This window comes from Mauremys mutica, chromosome 4 (assembly GCF_020497125.1).
Source record: "Mauremys mutica isolate MM-2020 ecotype Southern chromosome 4, ASM2049712v1, whole genome shotgun sequence".
NCBI classification, from domain to species: domain Eukaryota; kingdom Metazoa; phylum Chordata; order Testudines; family Geoemydidae; genus Mauremys; species Mauremys mutica.
In genome coordinates this window covers 137729493-137748911 of record NC_059075.1, presented here as the reverse complement: position 1 = coordinate 137748911, position 19419 = coordinate 137729493, and the positions used below count along the sequence as shown (strand labels likewise).

Here is a 19419-nt window from a genome sequence, read left to right as displayed (position 1 = left end):
AAGTTTTCTTAATATCTGACCTAAATCTTCTTTAAGGTGGCAAAGGCCTACTAGAGAGTCTCTCACTCTGCATACACTGTTTTCTCGTAGCAGATATATGTAAGTGATACTACACAGCACATGAAGGGGCAGGCAGAGTGCCTTCAGGAAGACGGAGTCTACTGCTGTGAATACAGCAAGCACTTCTCTGTAGTTGTAAAAGAGAGAAACCCTCCTGCTTCAGGGCATAAGACAACCACTAACTGCCTGGGGTCAGGAAGAAACTTCCCATAAGGGCAGGTTATTGCTTCATAATTGTTCTCTCTGAGGGGTCTTGCACTTTCCTCTGAAGAATCAGGTGCTGGCCATTGTTGGAGACAAGATACTGAGCTAGATGGACCATAACTCTGATGCACTATGGCAGTTCCTATGTTCCTAAATTTGGAAAAGCAGTCACTACATTTGCCTATCTAACTAGGTACTCATATGGCCCTCATTAATGTAGTATCTGAGCACTTCACAATCATGAGTGGATTTTATCTGCACAGCCTTAACAGTGCTATCCCCATTTTACAGATGGGTAACTGAGGCACAGAGTAAAACTTTCTTGCTTAGGGACTATTGGCTCTACTTATGTAACACTGAGAAAGTTACCCGTTCCCTTAGTAAAACCACATTCTGTATGTGATTTTCAGGGTAGTCTGTAATTTTGGAAGACATGCATAATGCTCCTTGTGTGATAACTCCTCTGGGAGCATATATCCCACCCCCAAAGTCACAGCAATGCTGTCCTCCACCTACCTTCATTCAGTGGGGCTGGTGACTCTTCCACAATGGATTCTCCATCTCCCACCTGTGTCCTAGCACGCAGAAAGAATCTATAGCGCGATATGGGGTCTGTCCTCTGGAGCGTAAACCTTGTTTGGTTGGGGGAGAAGGTCTCTGCCAGCGTTCTGCCCGTTTTGGTGCCATTAACTGGGGAGAAAGGCAAGCTGTGTAGGCTTCAGCTTTGTTTCAGACACATGCTATGTTCCACATTTCATCTCCTCCCACCCTAGGAAATCAGCTGATGGTCCAATATGCTTCTGGATTGACTACGCTCAATAGAAAGATTTGTGGAGATGCAACAAAACCTGTCTGAGAGAGCAGCAGCAGCCAGCTGTCTCCTAGGGGGATGTGCATTGAGTAACAGTGCAGCTGAACTGTACTGGCTAGCATAGGTGCTGGAACTAGGGTGCGGAGGGTGCTGCTGCACCCTCTAGCTTGAAGTGGTTTCCACTATATCCAGGGTTTACAGTTAGGTTCAATGGCTTTCAACCCTCCACTCCCCCACTATACAAATTGTTCCAGCACCCCTGCAGGCTAGAGATGAGATTCACACCCACACAGAGGGCTGGTACATGTCCTGCTTAAGCTCTCACAACAAGACTTGTGTTGTGCACAGCCCTGATATTTGGCCCTCTGCATTGCATTGAATTCCATACTGTTTGGGGATACTGTGGGGGCAGTTTCACTCTTTCTGCACTAATCTTCCAGGTGTGTGTGTGTGAGAAAGAATCTGCTGTACCGATTTCACAGTATTTAGACTTTGCTTGCAATTTATTATTGCAGTCTGGGGCTAAACCTTATTTCTCCCCCTATGGCCAAGTCCTGGGAGATGCTGAGCACCCGCAACCCCTACTGGCTTATGCTGAAATGCTGCAGGCACTCAGCACTGTAGCAGAACTTGTCGCCTTCAGACATAGCAAATGTTTTACCTTGTCATGGAAGTCTCTAATTCTTTAAAGGGCTACTCTTGTGCCGTCATATTTTGGAAAATACCTTTTAGCACCTGGGAGGAGGCACTCTTTCTGGGTTTGGTGCTGAATAACCTACTCACCCAAGAGAACACTTTGTTGAGTTAAAAATCACTGATCAGTTGAGAAAAACAAACAGGTGTGGAACGTACAGGCTTGGTATCTAAGGTTGTATCCAGTGAGAATTCCATTGGGATGTTCAGGGTGGTCCCATTCCAAAGTGATGGTCTCCAGGTTAGGCTGTCGGATTCTGAAATACCTGGGGACACTGGGTACTTGGGAGGAGGATGGGGCCAGGAGGGAGAAGGAAAGAAAGACAACATACCTTACAACATGGTACACGTTGCAGGGTGGCTGACATAATAAAGATACACACACAAAGCTAGATGCTGATGGAACAAAAACTGCATTAAAAACCATGCACCAGCACTGGGGGTTTCACAAGCACATTGAAACTCAGAACAATTCTGCATGTGAATCCAGCACTGGATGCAACAGAATCATCTCTATTCATTAACTGAGCTGTGTGTACGGTAGTTTGATAATTCTCTGCTCATGGAAACCATACCCATGCAGTGTGCGTATCATACCTACTGTCAGAATGGACTAGCGTGATCAGCTAGTCTGACCTCCTGCAAATTGCAGACAACAGACCCTCACCTACCCACCTCCTCCTCCTGTAATAGACCCATAACTTCTCGTCAAGTGACTGAAGTCCTCAAATCATGGTCTAAAGACTTCAAGTTACAGTGACTCCACCATTTACACTAGTTTAAACCTGCAAGGGGCTCGGGCCCCATGCTGTGAAAAACCCCAGGCTCTTTGGAAATCTCAGCTGGCGGGAAATTGCTACTTGACTCTAAATGTGGTGATCAGTTAGACCCTGAGAATGTGGACAAGACCCACCAGCTAGGCACCTGCCCAAGAATTCTCTGTAGTAACTCACAGACCTCCCGAAGTAGTGTCCCACCACTAGCTGTTGGAGATATTTGCTCTGTGGGGGCTAGACCTACCACCACAGTTTGTAACAGGCGCTCTCCTTTGGCTCACGTGGTAGACGCTTGTGTTTTGGAGATGAAGACCTAGTGTTCTTGGCCCAGTTTCAGAACTTGTATGTGTAGTTTATCTACCGAGATATCTTTTGTGGGTATCATTACACCAACCCTATGCGCCTGCACCCCTGAAGTCTGTTTCCTGTTATACAGAGAGGCTGGCAAGGTCTCTCCCCCACCAAAGAAAAACTGCAACTGCTGTTCTGTTTATAACAATGTCCAGTAAGATATCCTGCCACTGCTACCTTGTAATCTACTGCAGAGCAGAGAGGGCCTGGTTTCCTAACATGATAATACAATAAAACTACAGAAGGCCAGGCACCTGTCTGGTGTGTGTTAATCTTTTGGCAGGGAGGCTACATAGGGACGAGCCAATATGAGGTGCAGTTATTGAATAGGTTGCCCTGGGATATTTTGCAGTTTTACCTAATCCTCTTGCAAGCCTGTAAACCCCTTGTTAGGATATCCATTTTGCTCCCAACAATCAGAGGAAACAGTCCTCTGTGTACAGGGATTTCTAACACCTGCACTGCATGGGGATGCTTGGAGGTACAGGAAGGGTTTTTCCACCTTTAGCGTATCTCCTGTGGCAGCAGGAGACTCCCTAGAGTCAGGAATGGTGGAGGTTCCCTAAAAGGGGGGGGGGCATCAGTGCCCAAAGCCTGCCCTCTGCACTGCCCCTTCCCCCAAGGCCCTGCTCCCATGCTGCCTTTCTCCTCCAGACCCTGCCCTCCGCTCACTCCTCTCCTTCGCTTGCCCTTACAGCTGGTAAAAAGTGGGAGGCCTATCACTTTAAAAAGTGATGGGGACCTGGGCCCCCTTGTTCCAGCGCTCCTGCCTCGCTTTTGTGAGAGCTCTGAAAATCACCCAGCTCCCCACGAGTGTCTTGGCTAGGATGTGCACAGATGCAGCAGCCTGCAGTCCCGGCCCCCCATGCATTCTTGCCCACTTGGGGCCAAGCCACACAACCTCGATGGCTCTTGGAATGTACACCTTGTTTGTGCACAGCAGTAGGGACAAGATTTTGCCCTTAAATCCTAGAGCTTTGGGTAGAGAGGACTGGTTGGCAGGTCCCATTTGGCTCTTTGAAATACGTGGTTATGGTGCTGTGGCTTGCTTTCCAAATGCAAAGACTGATTCAAGGTGTACTGCCAGGCGATGGGGTGGCTCTGTCCTATGAGATGTGCATGTGACTGCCCAGGGATCAGAGTGGCACATGGGTAACCTCACCCAGAGGCACAATGGGTAACCTGTCAATCACCCTGTGTTCAAACCAACAGAGCATCTCAGCAGGGCAACTGAATAGGTGTATCGATGCATTTGGTGGTGGTGTGTTTGTCTCACTGGTATTTGATATGTCCTATTGAAACTGGACAAACTGCATGGCAACTTCACTGCTCCTTAGCACAGAACCGTTTTAGGGTAAGGCCAGGGACGCCCCATTGTGCCAGGCACAGCAGACATACCATAGGCCTTGTCCTGAAGAGTATATGGCCAAAATGTTCAGAGCTGGCAAAGCAATAACTTGTTGCGTGTGTGGGCCAGATCCTGCTCTCAGCTTTGGTCATAACTGTAGAGTGTGAATCAGAGTCTGTCACTGAGCTGGAATATTGAACAGTGTTTGTTTTTTAAATGGAAGCTTTGAAGCTAATACATATCACTTTACACCCCTTAGAACATGAGAAGAGCTGCTTAAACAATTTCCTGACAAGCTGCACCTCCTGAGAGCATTATCAGACCTAGTTTTGTGCTGAAGGGAGTTATAAAACCACCCCAGCTTGCTGGGATTTGTATATGCACAAATCTAGGCCAAATGGTACACAACCCTAACACCCAGCTAATGGAGCATGTCTAGAAAAGTTTTGCATTCTGAAGGGCTTCAGGATTGGGCCCAATGGCTTTATTTCCCCAAATTTCAATGAATGATGATACTTTGAGTAAAAGTCAGCTTTTAAAAAGCCAACACAGGAAGAGTTACAGCCTCCATCATGCCTCTTCTCCCCCCTCACCCCCCCCCCCCGTTACTTATAATGTACAGGACTATATATGTAAACCTTAAAAGATTCATTGCCAGTCGCTAAAAGGCGCAGCGCCAATGAAAATCTACTGAGCTGTCACCAAATAGCATCTAGAGCAGTGGTTCTTATTGAAGCTGTTCCATTTTAATTAACCATTAATTGGGCCAAAGCAAAACATGAAAATGAGACACCTGGTGTAGCTCAGAGATTGGGGTATTTCCCTGAAATGTTGAGGATGTGGGTTCAATCCCTATAGCTGGTTGGAGAGGGACAGGCCTTTGAAGAAGGAGTGCCCTTAACCTTTGCTGTTGAAGCTGTTCCACTTTAATTAGCTATGACTTGGGGCAAAGCAAGTAATACTAGCAAAAGGCCTCTGTAGCTTAGAGGTTAGTGTTTGTTCCTGGGATATTGAAGATCCTGGTTCAGTTCTTCCCCCTGTCTGGGGAGAGACAAGTCTTTGTGGTGGGAGTGCCCTCAGCCTTTCCTGTTGAAGCAGGTTCCACTTTAATTAACTCTTAAATGGTCCAAAGCAAGGTTGTCTAAAGAGCTGCCTTCTGTGGTGTAGAGGTTTGGGCACGCTCCTGGGATGCTGAGGGTCCTGGTTCAATCCCTGTGGTGGGGAAGGAGTTTGCAACATGTATTGGCTGCCTTGGGGGGCCTTTTACTTAAATATTTGTGTGTGTGTGGGGGGGGGTGTTAAAAAAGCAAGTCACTCTTTTGTCCCCTGTGGCTAGGCTACCCACCCAGGCTGTGGGAGACCCCAGGCCCAACCCCTCCTCTGCAAGGGGTTGTGCCAAGGCTCTCCCACCTCCCAGGAGACCTCCCCCCTCCTGCCTCCCACTTACACCTCCCAGCCCCACCCCCAACCTGGCCCCCTAGCCACCACCCCTCCCACCTTCCAGGCCCAACCCCCCACCCCTCCCGCCGTTGCCCCCACCCACCACTCTTGTGAAGTGAGCCATCTCTGTTCAAACCCCCTTCTGTTTCCAGAAAGACAAGGGCCTTCCGCAAGCGAAAGGGGACCTAAACAGGAACCTCCCACTTCTCCCCTGGGAGGTGGGACAGCCTTCTCCAAATCCTTTTAAATAGTCAGAGGAAGGATTTGAACCAGAATCATCCACCTTTTAGGCAAGCAACTTACCCACTGGACTATAGAGTGACCCTAGAGCTTGGCCTGGCCCAGTTCATAGTTAACTAAAGTGGAGACAGCTTCAAGAGGAAAGAGCCATGCAGCTCAAATCCTAGCTCCTTCAGGACCAGGGACTTGAACCAGGTTTTCCAGCACCATAGGTGCAGGCCCTTTGCACCAGGCTATACAGGGCTGCTTGCAAAACCTCTTTGCTTTGGACCATTTAAGAATTAATTAAAGTGGAAGCTGCTTCAACAGGAAAGGTTGAGGGCACTCCCTCTTCAAATCCTTGCCCCTCACCAGGTACAGGGAAGACTGAACCAGCATTTCTGAAATGAGCCCAATCCGCTGAGCTACAGCACATGGCTTATCTTTAGATCTTGCTTTGGCCCCATTCATAGTTAATTAAAGTGGAACAGGAAAGGTTGAAGAGGCCCCCACAGCAGAGTACCTAGCAGTTGGTACAGCCTCTTAAGAGGTAGGTGGGTGCTATACAGATTCCTTTTCATCAAGCATCACTCTCCCCCGGCCTTGGTAACTACCCCAACCATGGATGATAAAGTGAGTCTCAGGCTGCCTGTGGCCCAATTCAGAGTTAATTAAAGTGGAACAGTTTCAGCAACAGAGGACGCACAACCCCCATCAAAATATCCTTAGGTCAGGGAGTAGGGCACTCACTTGAGAGATGACAGAGCCCTGTTCATCTCCCTTCTTATAGCATGTGTGTGGGGAGGAGGATTAAACCATCATCTACTACAGCCCCCGTGAGGCCCCCTAACCACTGGGGCGAAAGGTTATGAGAGAAAGCTCGTTCCCCTCTCAGGACACTCATCTGAGGTGGCAGATCCCTGTTCCCAATTCCTTCTGTGCATCAGGCAGAGGGAGGAAACTGCCTCAGATTCTCCACTAGGGTGCGCACCTCAACCTAACCGCTGTAAGGGAGGCTCTCTCCCCCCTTGAGTGGAGTTAAGCAGATGCTGAGTCTGCCTCCCAGCTCCAGCCCTGCAGGGAAGATAGGCAGGGCAATGACTGTTGGCCCCTGGTTTGAGAATTGGGCCGGGGGTCAGGCATGATATAGGCAGCTGGTGCCCAGACTAGGGCAGCAGGATATGTGCTCAGAGGCAGACAGAGAGAGCAAAAACCAAGTGAATTGAGGTGCATCTAGGGTCAGGCGGCAGCCGAGCAGGGGTTTTGTGGAGCACAGCGGTGCCTAAACCTGGGACTTAGGGCTCCACCCGCCCTTTGTGGATCTGGCTGTGTGTGCCTATGCCATGGCCTGTGTGTGCCCACTCTTGGCTGCCCTGAATGCTGGGTTGTGTGTCTGTGGCATGAACTGAGCTCACTCAGTTCACTCCCCTGCTCAGCACTGCATGCCTGCTGCCTCAGTGCTCTGTGCACCTCCAGCTAAAACGCTGCTGGAGTCCCCCGCGTCAGAGGAAGTGAGAGGCTCTGTTCACCAACTGACACAAAAACTAAACCCAGACACGATTCTGGGGCTGCATCTAGCATACCAGTTCTCAAGCCAACCTGGTTCTGTATTTGCATTTTACAACACTTTAGAATTAAGCACAGGTCATTTGCTGGGAGAAGGGAGCTGTATCTCAGCAGTCCCTTGATCATAATCCTAAATTTGCACCGCCAGTGATACCCAACGCCTACTACTAGCACTGTTTGCCTTTAAACAAATACTACTGCAGGCTTTGTGCATCTCTGGCACCTGTTGACATTCCAGGTCTTGCTTCACAAACCCAAAATAAAAGCCTAGTAATGCTGGGTTTATTGGGTTTTGGAGCTGCATCTTGGTCAGCTTAGGGGAAGGCGAGATATGTTCTATGGGAATACGGCTCCCTCCCCACCGACTTTGTGCAAAAGAAAAGTTGTTTCTTTCCAGCCACACTCATCTCTGAGCCAGGCTGTTTCCCTGGATTCACTGAGTATGGCTGAAGAGTTAACTAACCCCTGTGACACTGCATCCCTTACTCACGCAAACTCTGTGATATGCCCTGGCATAAGCCTGGAGTGAAATCAGGTGTGTGTGTGTGTGTGTGTGCGGCGGGGGGGACGACCCACAGCTTCCACATGCTCCCAACCAGTGAACCTTGGGAAGGCCTTTAGTCCCCACCTCCTCATCCTGCAAATCATTAACACCCCAGCAGGTGCAATAACTTTAAAAGGCCCAGCTATGAATGGGGTACCCCTTCCTACTAGGTCCCCTCTCTGAAACTAGCACAGAAAAAAGCTTGCTGCTTAAATCCTTTCTTCTTCCCCAGTAAAGGGGGATTAAACCAGCCTCTCAGGTAAGAACCCTAACCCCTAGGCTATACAAAACTTCTTGCAAATGAGTCTTGTTTTGGCCCAGTTAATAGTTACAGTGGAACAGCTTCCAGAGGAAAGAAGCTCCCTCTTCAAACCTATTCTTAAGAGGCAGAGGGAGGAGTTGCAGCAGGGTCTTTCCACTTCAAGGTCAGCAGCCTAATCTCCAGTCTATAGAGCAATTCTGAGCCTTTTACTGGCCCCACTGGTAATTAATTGAAGTGGAAAAGCTTCAAGATGCTGGCTTTTCTCCTCTATCTGGTGTGCAGAGCTGCAACCATTGGAGCTCAGAGCCAAGTCTGGGATGGAGCTAGAGGTTGCTCTGTCAGCACCAGTCACAGCAGATCAGGGAGTGTCAGAGGCAGAGTGAACTACTGTCCTGCCCCAAAGGCCCCGAGTCTGGTACGGTCCCTGCAAACCCCGACCGGTGTTTGTCAACACCACGGAAACGTGCATTTCACAGCTCTGCAGAACTCATAACTCACCACAACTGGCAGCGTCTGCTCAGATGAGGTCTGGGTCTACAATACCAAGGTGAGGGAATATAAGTCAAAGATGAGCTGGCCGTTCTTGAGGTTTGGTGTGGGGAAGCCTAGGACTGGCACAGCAGTGGGCTGTGGGTCAGGATGGAGCATTACTGTCAGATTACTGGCTGGGGAAGCTCAGGACTGGAATAGTGGGGGGGAGGGTGGCTGTGGGTCAGGACTATGGGGTATTGGCACAGCTGGGGTGTGTGGGGGGAGCTCAGGAGTGGAATAGCAGAGGGGGGACTGTGGGTCAGGACTATGGGTCATTGGCACAGCTGGGGTGTGTGGGGGGAGCTCAGGAGTGGAATAACAGAGGGGGGGCTGTGGGTCAGGACTATGGGGCATTGGCACAGCTGGGGTGTGTGGGGGGAGCTCAGGACTGGAATAGCAGAGGGGGGGCTGTGGGTCAGGACTATGGGGTATTGTGAGTTAATATGTGATATCTGTATCTGAAACTTGTGCTGTTTCTGGGTGACATCCCCAGACAGAAGCAATTAAACAGGCTAGATAGTGCTGATGCCAGTCAGCTATACAATGAAGCCATTGAGAAGGCAGGGGCTATGCCTATGAGTCAGCAGGACCTGTACTAGGGACATGCCTGTGGACAGGGGACTCCAGTGCTTTTCTGTGCCCATGTACTGTGAGCTTGTATTTGGGACAGAGGATGTACAAGCCACATAGCAAAGGCTATAAAAAGGCAGCTGCATCATCTCCATTTTGTTTTCAATCCTGCTTCTCACCTCTGCAGTAACTTCTCTATAAACTGAAGCTTTGAACAAAGGACTGATGGACCCATCCACGCATGGATGTGTTCCAGGGGGACTTTACAAGCCAGCAAACTCACTAATACTGTTAAGAACCTGATATATGGACTATGAAGTCATATGTATGTATCTGATTGCTCTGACCATTTAACAATCCTGGTCTTCCCTTTCTTTTATAATAAGCCTTTAGATACTAAAGGACTGGCTGGCAGTGTGGTATTTTGGGCAAGATCCAACCTAGTACTGATCTGGTAACATGGCTGGCCACTTAGGGATGAGAAGAACATAGTGAGTTTTAAATTAATTTCTCACTTTACCGGACCAATTTGCTGGTGGGAGTAATTTTTTTAGCCTCTTGATAACCAGGGGAGGATAAGAAGCACAGTTTGTGACTGGTGACTAACTACAGTGTGAACCATCAGTCTTGGGATAATCTGCCATGGGGAGGATTTGGTGACCTAAGCTGGCACCATCCAACACTTCCTTTGTAGTAGCTACATTGTTCCTCTAGCTACTACACTTCTAATAATTAACCCTCCATCTGTTGCAGAGATGGGCATGGGTCTTGTGGGCTTTGGCCTATTTTTCATCCTCTTTGGGGTGCTTTTGTACTTTGACTCAGGGCTGCTGGCCTTTGGAAATGTCAGTACCTCAAAACCCTTGGCCCCCTTCCTTGCTCCTCCTGAGGGCAAAATATAGCACTGGGACAGACAACCCCTCTGCAAACAGTCACAGCTCCCATGGTGGAGCATGCCAGCCCTTTGGCCCTGTACAGCTTCCTTGTATGAGAGAAATGGGGCTAGTCTCTGTTCATATCCTGCTCAGGTTTGTGTGAAATACTTGCTGGGTTTCAGTCCAGCTGTGATGTGTCCCCATCCTTACTCTCACCACAACTGGTGCTAACTGATCCCCTTGTAGGCAATCCTGAAAGAGAAGCCAAGAATCAAATCACATGGAGACTAAACTATTATCTCACAACCTTCCCAATCAGGGTTGAGACACTTGTATGGTGCAGCACACACCTGTGTGGGGATAAATAGAGCATTTCAGTCTCCAGGGAAGTCAGCCCAGCACCTCTCATCCCAGGCACTAAAGTCCTTCTAAAAGTTGTATTGCATTTACAGATAAAAAGAACTAAGGGCTTGTCTACACATGGAAGTTCATTCAGACTCAGGAACCGTCCCGATATTTGTGTGGTTGTCCCGCGTCCTGACCAATCTTTGGTCGGGACGCAATTTGTCCCGATATTTTGCTCCGCTGGCAGCACCCAGCCTTTTTTTTGCTCTGCCGGTGGTCCCCTCTCCCCACCGTGTGTCCTGATATTTTCTTCATCTCATCTGGTTACCCTAGGTACAGTGTAAATTTAATGTGGATCATCTATTTCGAATTAACTCCATGAGTGGATGCTCTTATTCTGAACTAGTTTTAATCCACTCTGGAAATGGATTAACTAATTAGGAGTAAGATACAGTTACTCTGGGATAAGAGCATCCACACCTGGTGTTAATCAGGAACAGCTATTCTGGAATAACTCATCATACAGATGATTGATTATTAAAGGAATGTCAGACTGGAAGGAGGTCTCAAGTGGGATTCCACAGGGATCTGGTCTGGGTTGGGTGTTTAACATTTATAAATGACCTGGACATAGGAATAGAGAGCATACTGATCAAACTTGCAGATGACGCAAAGCTTATGGGGGATGTCAACACTTTGAAGGACAGAGCTAAAATTCAAAGGGATCTTGATACATTGGAGAACTGGGCTATAAACAACAAAATGCAATTCAGTGAAGATAAATGTAAGGTGCTACACTTAGGGAAGAAAAAACAAAAGCACAAATATAGAATAGGTGGTAATTGTCTTTTCAGCAGCTCTGCTGGCAAGGATTGGTGAGTTGTGGTGGATCACAACCTCAACATGGAGTCAGCACTGTGCTGCTGTTGCCAAAAAAAAAAAAGTTTTAGATTGAATTAACAGAGGCATAGCATGCAAGTCACGGGAGGTAGTAGTACTGCTCAGCCCTGGTTAGGCCTCAGCTGGAGTACGGTGTCCAGTTTTGGTCACCAATGTATAAAAAGGATGTAGAGAAACTGGAAAGGATCCAGAAATGAGTGACACAGATGATCAAAGGGATAGAATGCAGCCATAAAAAGAAAAGGCTTGAAGGAACTGGGTCTCTTTAGTTTAGAAAAGAGGAGACTAAGGGTGGGGGGGAGAGACATGATAGCGGTCTTCAAATACTTGAAAGGCTGCTACAAAAGAGATGGAGAAAAGTTGTTTTGCCACAGGAGAAGACAATGGCTTCAAATTACAGTGTAGTGGATTTAGATTAAATCTGAGGAGAACTTCCTAACTAAACAGCAGCAGGACAATGGAACAGAGGCCTCGGGAGCATGTGGAAGCTGCTTCACTGCTGGTTTCCAAAAGGAGGCTGGAGCCATCTGTCTCAGATGGTTTAGACACAACAAATCCTGCATCTTGGCAGGGTGTTAGACTAGATGACCCTTACGGTCCCTTCTAACCCTATGATTCTATGGGTACCTCTGCCATTAGGCGCTACAGCAAGATGTACATACCTATGCTCCAGGCAGAGAAATGCAGTGTGACAGCTTTGGGGCCTTAGAGCTGCACCTGTCCTGCACAGGACAGGTGGTTCTGTTCCTTTTTAAACAGGATCTGTGTGTCATTCTATGGAATTTCCATACAGGGCAGGAGGAATTTTAAGGCTCTAGCTCGGTACTGTGGAGCAGAGTTTTCCCAGCATGTGCACAAAGCATATAACAGTGTATGCCTGCAAAAATTCCAGAAGAACCTACCTCCTTCAGGTGTTGTGAACTCCTTAATTTCACTCCGAGGCCCATCTCCTCTCCCGTTGACTACAACCATCTCCAGTTTGTAGTTGCTGTAAGGAAACAGCCGGGACACTATGCCCCGTTGTCGGTCTCCAACAAAACCCACAGACTGCCTTTTTTTGGAGACCCACAGGTTCTTCAGCAAACTACTTTCTCTCCAGAAATAGGCCTTCAAGAAATATGTAGGGCAAGTGAAGCTTTTCCCATTCAGGTACAATTGTTTTTCATTAATAAAGCATAACAATTCTTTGCCTCTCAAAGTGCTTTAGAACAATTAATTAAGCCTCATAACTGCCCAGGAAGTAGGTCAGTAATATTATCTCCGCTTTACAGATGCAGAAACTGAGGAATGGTCAGGCTAAGTGATTTGCCCAAGGTCACAGAGTGAGTCAGCAGCAGAGATCAGGATGGAACCCAACAGTTTTGGTTCCCAGTCCTCAGCTTTAGGCAGAGAGCATTACCCCTCCAGATGAATTAGTAAATTTTTCCTATAAAGAAAGGAAGAGGCTTAATATGTCCAGGCACAATTAAAAGTCTGAACTTGAAAAGATGCTGATTCAAATCCCTACAAATATAGATTTTTTGAGATAGAAAATAGATATACAATGGTGCATAAGAGTAATGAAAATGAAGGCAGAATTCAAAGAATTTTCTATGAATACTGAATTCTTGGATTTGAAAAGTATGAACATGTACAGAATATGCCACCAACCTAGATTGCAAAATTCTCAAAAGCTCTATCAGATTTTTGCTTAAGTCCAGACTTTTGCTTGTTATCAGGCACTCCAACTGGCACAGGTGAGATTAGCAGTGCATATGTTTGATAAAGAACAGTTGTTGCAATGAGTATACAGTATATTTAGCTCTATACTTTCTTTAGTTTTCAGTTAGTATGGTTTTGTTTTAAATCTTGACTGGGGCAAATCCAGATAGCATTTATTAAGACTGTGTGTACATTAGGGATGACACAAAAATCAGTGTATGGGTATCTGAGGGGTCTTTCTCCTCCTCCCATGAAAACCATGCACGTTGCATAATGATGAAAGGATGTAACTTAACAGTTCTAGAGACAGAAGTTGTATTAATTAGGTAGACTACAAGCAGCAGCAATGCCTCAACCTTGCTTAGCAGAAGCCACCTTTAGGGGTGGGGGAAGGTAGTGCTGTTTATATGGCCCATGTAGTCCTTGAACCCTAGTATGGGGCTCAGTGCTGTGGGCACCAAACAGACTCTTTTCTGACTGTAAGAGCAAAGACTCCAATCAGTAGCACATATTAGGCTGAGCATGTTTGCACAGGCAGGACTAAGTCTATTAGAAGGCCCAATCCTACTCTCATTCAAGTCTTGAGTTTTGCCATTGAACTTCAATGGGAGCAGAATCTAGCTCTAAATCAGCCCTGCAAACAAGATCTCCATAGATCTTTTTTTTCCCGGTCATTAATCAAGTCACCCTGGGTGTTTTTAGTCTTTATCACACAGGTGTTCTTCCAGAATGGCTAGGCATGATCACTGATGTGCCCACAGAATGATGGCACCCAAGGTTGTTAGGCCCAACTTACTGTTTCATGTCATCCCCACTGCATACTGGCCACATTTCCAGGTCACCCTTTGTGAGCAAGGTTAGCTGTATTAATAGTCAGTATCCAAACAATTTGGTTTTTCTCACTCTGTATTCCTTAAGTTGTCCCTGGACGGTATCCAGATATACTCGGCTCCATTGGAGACTGACTGCTGTGCTGTTTATAACTTTTAGCCTAATATCAGTGGGGGCAGCCTTGGGATCTAAGCATTCAGGAATAAAACAAAGTGTAGATTAGGCACAAATTGGGTTGTTTTTAATTCCAACAGTAGTCTACACCCCATTTTTTCCTGAAGGTTACTCCTGCGATTCCTGCTAGGCAGGTTTTTGGGGCATTTTGTTTTTCATTCTAAGTCGTCCTAGGGTAAATATCAGACACACAAGCCCCTGCTGCCACCTTGTGGCATTCAAGAGCAGTTCTGCCTAGATGTTAGAATATTTGCAGGAAGACAGGAACTCACTCATGCAGTTATCCCAACATAAAGTCACAATCTTGTCACGCTTCAAGGATTTCCACAGCTGATGCAACAAAAGAGCAGGAGCCAGTCAATTCTAGAGTTCTTGGATAAACTACTTATTTACTCAAGGGATGAATGTGGATCCCACTGCCATGCAGTAAATATACCCGGATAATGAAATTGGGGAAGCAATATCCAGAACATATTATTTACCTCCTAACACCTTTCATCTGAAGATCTCGAAGGATTACATATCCAAGGCACAGAGGTCAAAATCCACTTGAGGCGTGCCTCCCCCCCCACCCCCAACATCAGTGGCAGAGTTGGGAATCCAGTCCAAGAATCTCTGTTCAGAGATTTCTGCTCTACCCCATTAGTCAGTACAGCCAACTTTCTAAAGAGAATGGTTTAAAAATGTTTCCCATGATGTGCTAGTATTCTTTTTTGGCCAGATACAGGAATTACTTCCTTGTTTAACAAGAGCTTGCTAATTTTAGGAATTTTAGATTTTGGAAAGGGCAATAGCTCACGTTCAGCCATGACGAAACACCACGGGCCAGATTCTCAGTATGTGTAATCTGGATTTGCTTCACTGAAGCCAGTGGAGCTATTCAGATTTACACACCAGCTGAGGAGCTGATCCACTGTGTCCACAATCCAACAAGACTATGCAGTTTGGAAGCAGCAACATTGGGTCAGTGCATCCAGCTGTAGTGCAACATGTTGACCGTTTAACAATTACCTGGTAAACACTGATGCAGCCACACTTTAGCTGGCTTCATCTTCCAAACATATGTTTTCAAACTGGTTAGCCCTCTCCCCTCCTAGTTTTAAAGGATCACAGCTCCTTTATACCTTGAATGCAGCTACTGCTGTAGCACAGTTTGGAAGCATGTCTGTCTAAATTGTGTGCTGTATTCAGAAACCAACAGAATGAGGTGCAAGTTGACTTGCATGATAGAGCAGTGCAAATGAATAGGAGGAGTCCAGCTTCTCAGCTGGTATCAACTGGAACTCCAGTGAAGTTTATAAAGCTTTGTTGATTTACACCAGCAGAGGATCTGGCACAATGTCCTTAAGTGATTGTCCTCTTCACCATCTAGACTAATCTGATACACCTGAGATTTTCTGACCAGGCAGGTTCTGAATCTATGGGATACATTGGTTGCTCCTGGCAGTGCCTCCCCAGGAGGGAAAGAAATGTGTTACAATCTGTCAGCCATTCTTTGTATTGCTGTGCAGTGGCTCCTGATCCATTTAACATCAGCACTTCTCTCAGGCCTCTACAATGGATTAGCTACTTTGAGGAGCAGGTGATCTGTCACATCTCTCTACTCCACTTAATGGTTAGGACTGTGACAGTCTGCCACAAACTTAGCTGCCTCCTGCAGCCCTCGCATTGTGCACTAAAATGCAGCGAGTCCATGTGGACTTCCCTGACCCAGAGGGGGAGGAACCCTGTGCCTGGGTGGGTGGAGTCAGGCCTGGCTCACTCCTCCCACAGGAAGTTGAAAGGTGGGACAGGAAGTATAAAAGGTAGAGTCTCCAGCTCAGTTGGAGCTGAGCTTGGGAAGGAGACAGATGTATCTTGCTTGTTGCTAGGTTTCTGACTTCACTGCTGACCCCTGAGAGGACAGAGGAGCTGCTGGCTATCTACCCCAGGGAGACGGAGGACACCCAGCGAGCCGAGGTACCAAAGGGGAAGTAGCCCATAGACACTAGCCTGGTTTTGGGCAGATCTCCACTAACCTAGTGGTGGACATTCCTCCACAGTTAGGGCCCTGGGCTGGGACCTGGTGGAGTAGGATGGGCCTGGGGTGGCAGCCTCCCCACCATAGGCCAAGAGGCCTACATTTGTCTGCTGTCTGCCAGAGCTAGGACAACAGGGTGCTTGGTGCTCTGCTCTTCCTTGCCTGAGGCCCTAAGCCCCTAGACTGTTGGGTGCTCTTCCCTGCCAAGTAGGGTGACCAGATGTCCTGATTTTATAGGGACAGTCCTGATTTTTGGGGTTTTTTATATAGGCTCCTATTACCCCCCCACCCCCTGTCCTGATTTTTCACATTTGCTGTCTGGTCACCCTACTGCCAAGAGGCTCAGGCACTAGCACCTGATTCACTAATTCCCCTGATATGAGGCAGTAATTTGACCTTACTAGGACCCAGAGGGGAAGGGACAACTGCCACCACACTACACAACAGCAGAACAACCCTTTGCTTTCATATCCAATCAATCTAGATTTACATGGTGATAAAGAATGGCCAGAGCCCGCAGTAGATCTGGTTGTTCACTCAGTACAGACTAGCTTTCTAATGGGGAAGTGCACTTGCTTTGGTTTCACTGTAGCGTCTATAAGAACTTCTGATCTCTTCAGGAATACGCATTTGAAACTACTGCACCCACCCATTGGAGAATCGCAACGGACATCCCTAGCAGAGATTTTTCAAAAGTGATTAGTGATGTCTTATTGGATCTAGAAGAGATGAGATTCAGAAAGAATGGAGCACACGTATCCTCTGAAAACCAGGTTCTTTTAAAGGTGTTAAGTGAGGTACCCCCGATCACTAGTCACTGTTGAAAATCTCTGCTGGAAATTATTGGAGGAAGAAAGCTTGTAATAAATTAGGGCTAGATGCAGGAGTCACTGGGCAAGTTTCCATGCCAGAGGTCAAACTACAAAAGATCATTATGGTCATCTAGCCTTAATCTAATAGGTTATATCAGGGGTCGGCAACCTTTCAGAAGTGCTGTGCCGAGTCTTCATTTATTCACTCTAATTTAAGGTTTTGCGTGCCAGTAATACATTTTAACGTTTTTAGAAGGTCTCTTTGTATGAGTCTATAATATAACTAATCTATTGTTGTATGTAAAGTAAGGTTTTAAAAAGGTTTAAGAAGCTTCATTTAAAATTAAATTAAAATGCAGAGCCCCCCAGACCGGTGGCCAGGATCCGGGCAGTGTGAGTGCCACTGAAAATCAGCTCGTGTGCCACCTTTGGCACACGTGCCACAGGTTGCCTACCCTTGGGTTATATATTTAACATGCATGCGTTAACAGTTTACAAAAATCACTAGAACAGGAGGGCTTGTTGCAAACACTGGAAAAACTACTGTATCTTTTCTTGTGGCAGAAACTGCTCCCCAAAACAACCAGTTTGGGGGAGGGGCAGAAAACCAGGCAATAAGACATTGTTTTACAATCAAAGATGATACATAACTCACAGTAAAGCCATCCCTGAACTACAGATGCCACTCCAACAAAGCAAGAGCCAAGTTTCTTTTGCCAGAAAGAAGCCGCTGGTTAAAAACTTTTGCAATAGGAATTAAGTTGTGACGCTTTAGACAAGAGTCCATTTCAGAACCAAGGACAGAGCAGCCCTTAAAGGCCAATAGGAATTTTTTCCCCTCTAGGAACATTTTTCACTAGTGCACTTTGCAGTAGGAGAGGAAATGGAAAATGTGTGAATGTCTAATACTTCCCTGAAAACCTCTAAGGTAAGTAGATATTCCTAAAGCCTATCCCAGGGAGGGAGTGGTATGGTCCCTTGGAGGTTTGAATTGGTTGAAGATGCCTCCAAGCAACCATGCTGTGACTTATTTGCTTCTAGCAGTGGGAGAAGTGCCTGAGGATCTAGCTTGCAGATCCTAGGCATAGAGTTTGCACAGCTCAAATATTGATTGGCACTGCAGCATGTCACTCAAAGCCTGTGGAACAAAGTGGGCATGTAACATTATAAATGGTACTTAGCACAGGGTAGCTGGGTCAGAGGAAACTCTTCTGCACCACCATTTAGTTATACATACCAGGGGAATCAGCTCTTTCTAGTGTGCTCACCCAGGGAGTGATGCAACTAAACTCTGATGGCCTCTAACGGTTGCCAGGTATACAGAGCTAACCCTGCAATGGCTAAGCTGTACAAAAGTCTTTCAGCAGCATGGCCACAAAACCCAAAATTTAATTTGCTACTGTTAAAGCAGCCCCAGCTTTGTGCCTGAGAAGCCTTTGAAAAAAGTAAGGCCACACTAGCCCACTAAGATGTTGCTCAGCTTATCCATGTATTAACCCCTGAGAATGTTCAGGCTAACTGTTTGGTTTGTCTTTCATCCTAGGTCAAAAGTAGATGTTGGCCACTCTGAATCACAAAAGAACAATAAGCTGAAGGTAAATATACTGTTATCAGGGAGGCTTGGGAGCGAAGTAAAAGCACTTCTAAGGTTAGCATCTTTAGAGGGAAATGATTGGAACAAACCTATCCAGTAGTTTAGCCCATTGCACACTGTATTCACTAGGGGCATGTGCAGGATCTAGTGTTCATACTTTTAGTCTATAAAAAGATGGGAAACAATCTGATGTTTTCCAGCATGAGCTTTCGTGGGTGAAACCCACTTCGTCCGACGAAGTGGGTAATTCACCCACGAAAGCTCATGCTGCAAAACGTCTGTTAGTCTATAAGGTGCCACAGGAATCTTTGCTGCTTTTACAGATCCAGACTAACATGGCTACCCCTCTGATACTTGACATCTTTTTATAATCATCCCAGTCATTTAGGGAGCTAAATAATGCGAGATCTTGTTTCCAAGAACTGGAGGCCAAATCTCACTTTAGTTTAGCTCCAGCAAGACAAACATTCAGGTGTATTTAGGTTGCCTGTGGAACCTAAATGCACAGCCCCAATATCTACTTTAAACTGAGAGAAATACCTTGAGGCATTGAAAGCTGGGAACTGTGCGGCATCACAGCACTGCCGTAATGTGTGTAACTTGCTGGTGTAGGGGGTAAGGCAATCTAAGCTGTATTCTTTTTAAGTTCTTTATCTATCCCCTGCTCTTAGCCACAAGAGGCAGACCCAGGGACAGTAGGATTTTGAGTTATTTACTTTCCCCTTTGTAGTGGTAGTAGTACCTGTATTTTGTGCTCTGAGCTCATCTAGTCAGTGGGAGGTGGTCCTTGTG

At 46.7% G+C, this 19419-nt stretch overlaps 1 protein-coding gene and 1 long non-coding RNA gene across 6 annotated transcripts in view; one reads left to right on the top strand and one right to left on the bottom strand.

Moving 5' to 3' along the window:
- Window positions 1–19419, bottom strand: part of NFASC (neurofascin) — a 175435-nt gene that overhangs the window by 41878 nt on the left and 114138 nt on the right. For 3 of the 5 annotated variants that reach the window (XM_045015423.1, XM_045015419.1, XM_045015420.1), the window contains 4 exons: window positions 14100–14215; window positions 12398–12602; window positions 1928–2050; window positions 781–954 (listed from right to left, as the gene is read on the bottom strand). In XM_045015423.1, the coding sequence (XP_044871358.1) occupies window positions 781–954; window positions 1928–2050; window positions 12398–12602; window positions 14100–14215 (618 nt within the window). The remainder of the gene's footprint in view (window positions 1–780; window positions 955–1927; window positions 2051–12397; window positions 12603–14099; window positions 14216–19419) is intronic. The other 2 variants (XM_045015421.1, XM_045015422.1) reach the window with 1 other exon arrangement.
- Window positions 1–19419, top strand: part of LOC123369631 — a 108697-nt gene that overhangs the window by 80187 nt on the left and 9091 nt on the right. Inside the window, exons 3-4 of the long non-coding RNA XR_006579112.1 lie at window positions 16073–16160; window positions 18577–18681. This is a non-coding gene — a long non-coding RNA (uncharacterized LOC123369631). The remainder of the gene's footprint in view (window positions 1–16072; window positions 16161–18576; window positions 18682–19419) is intronic.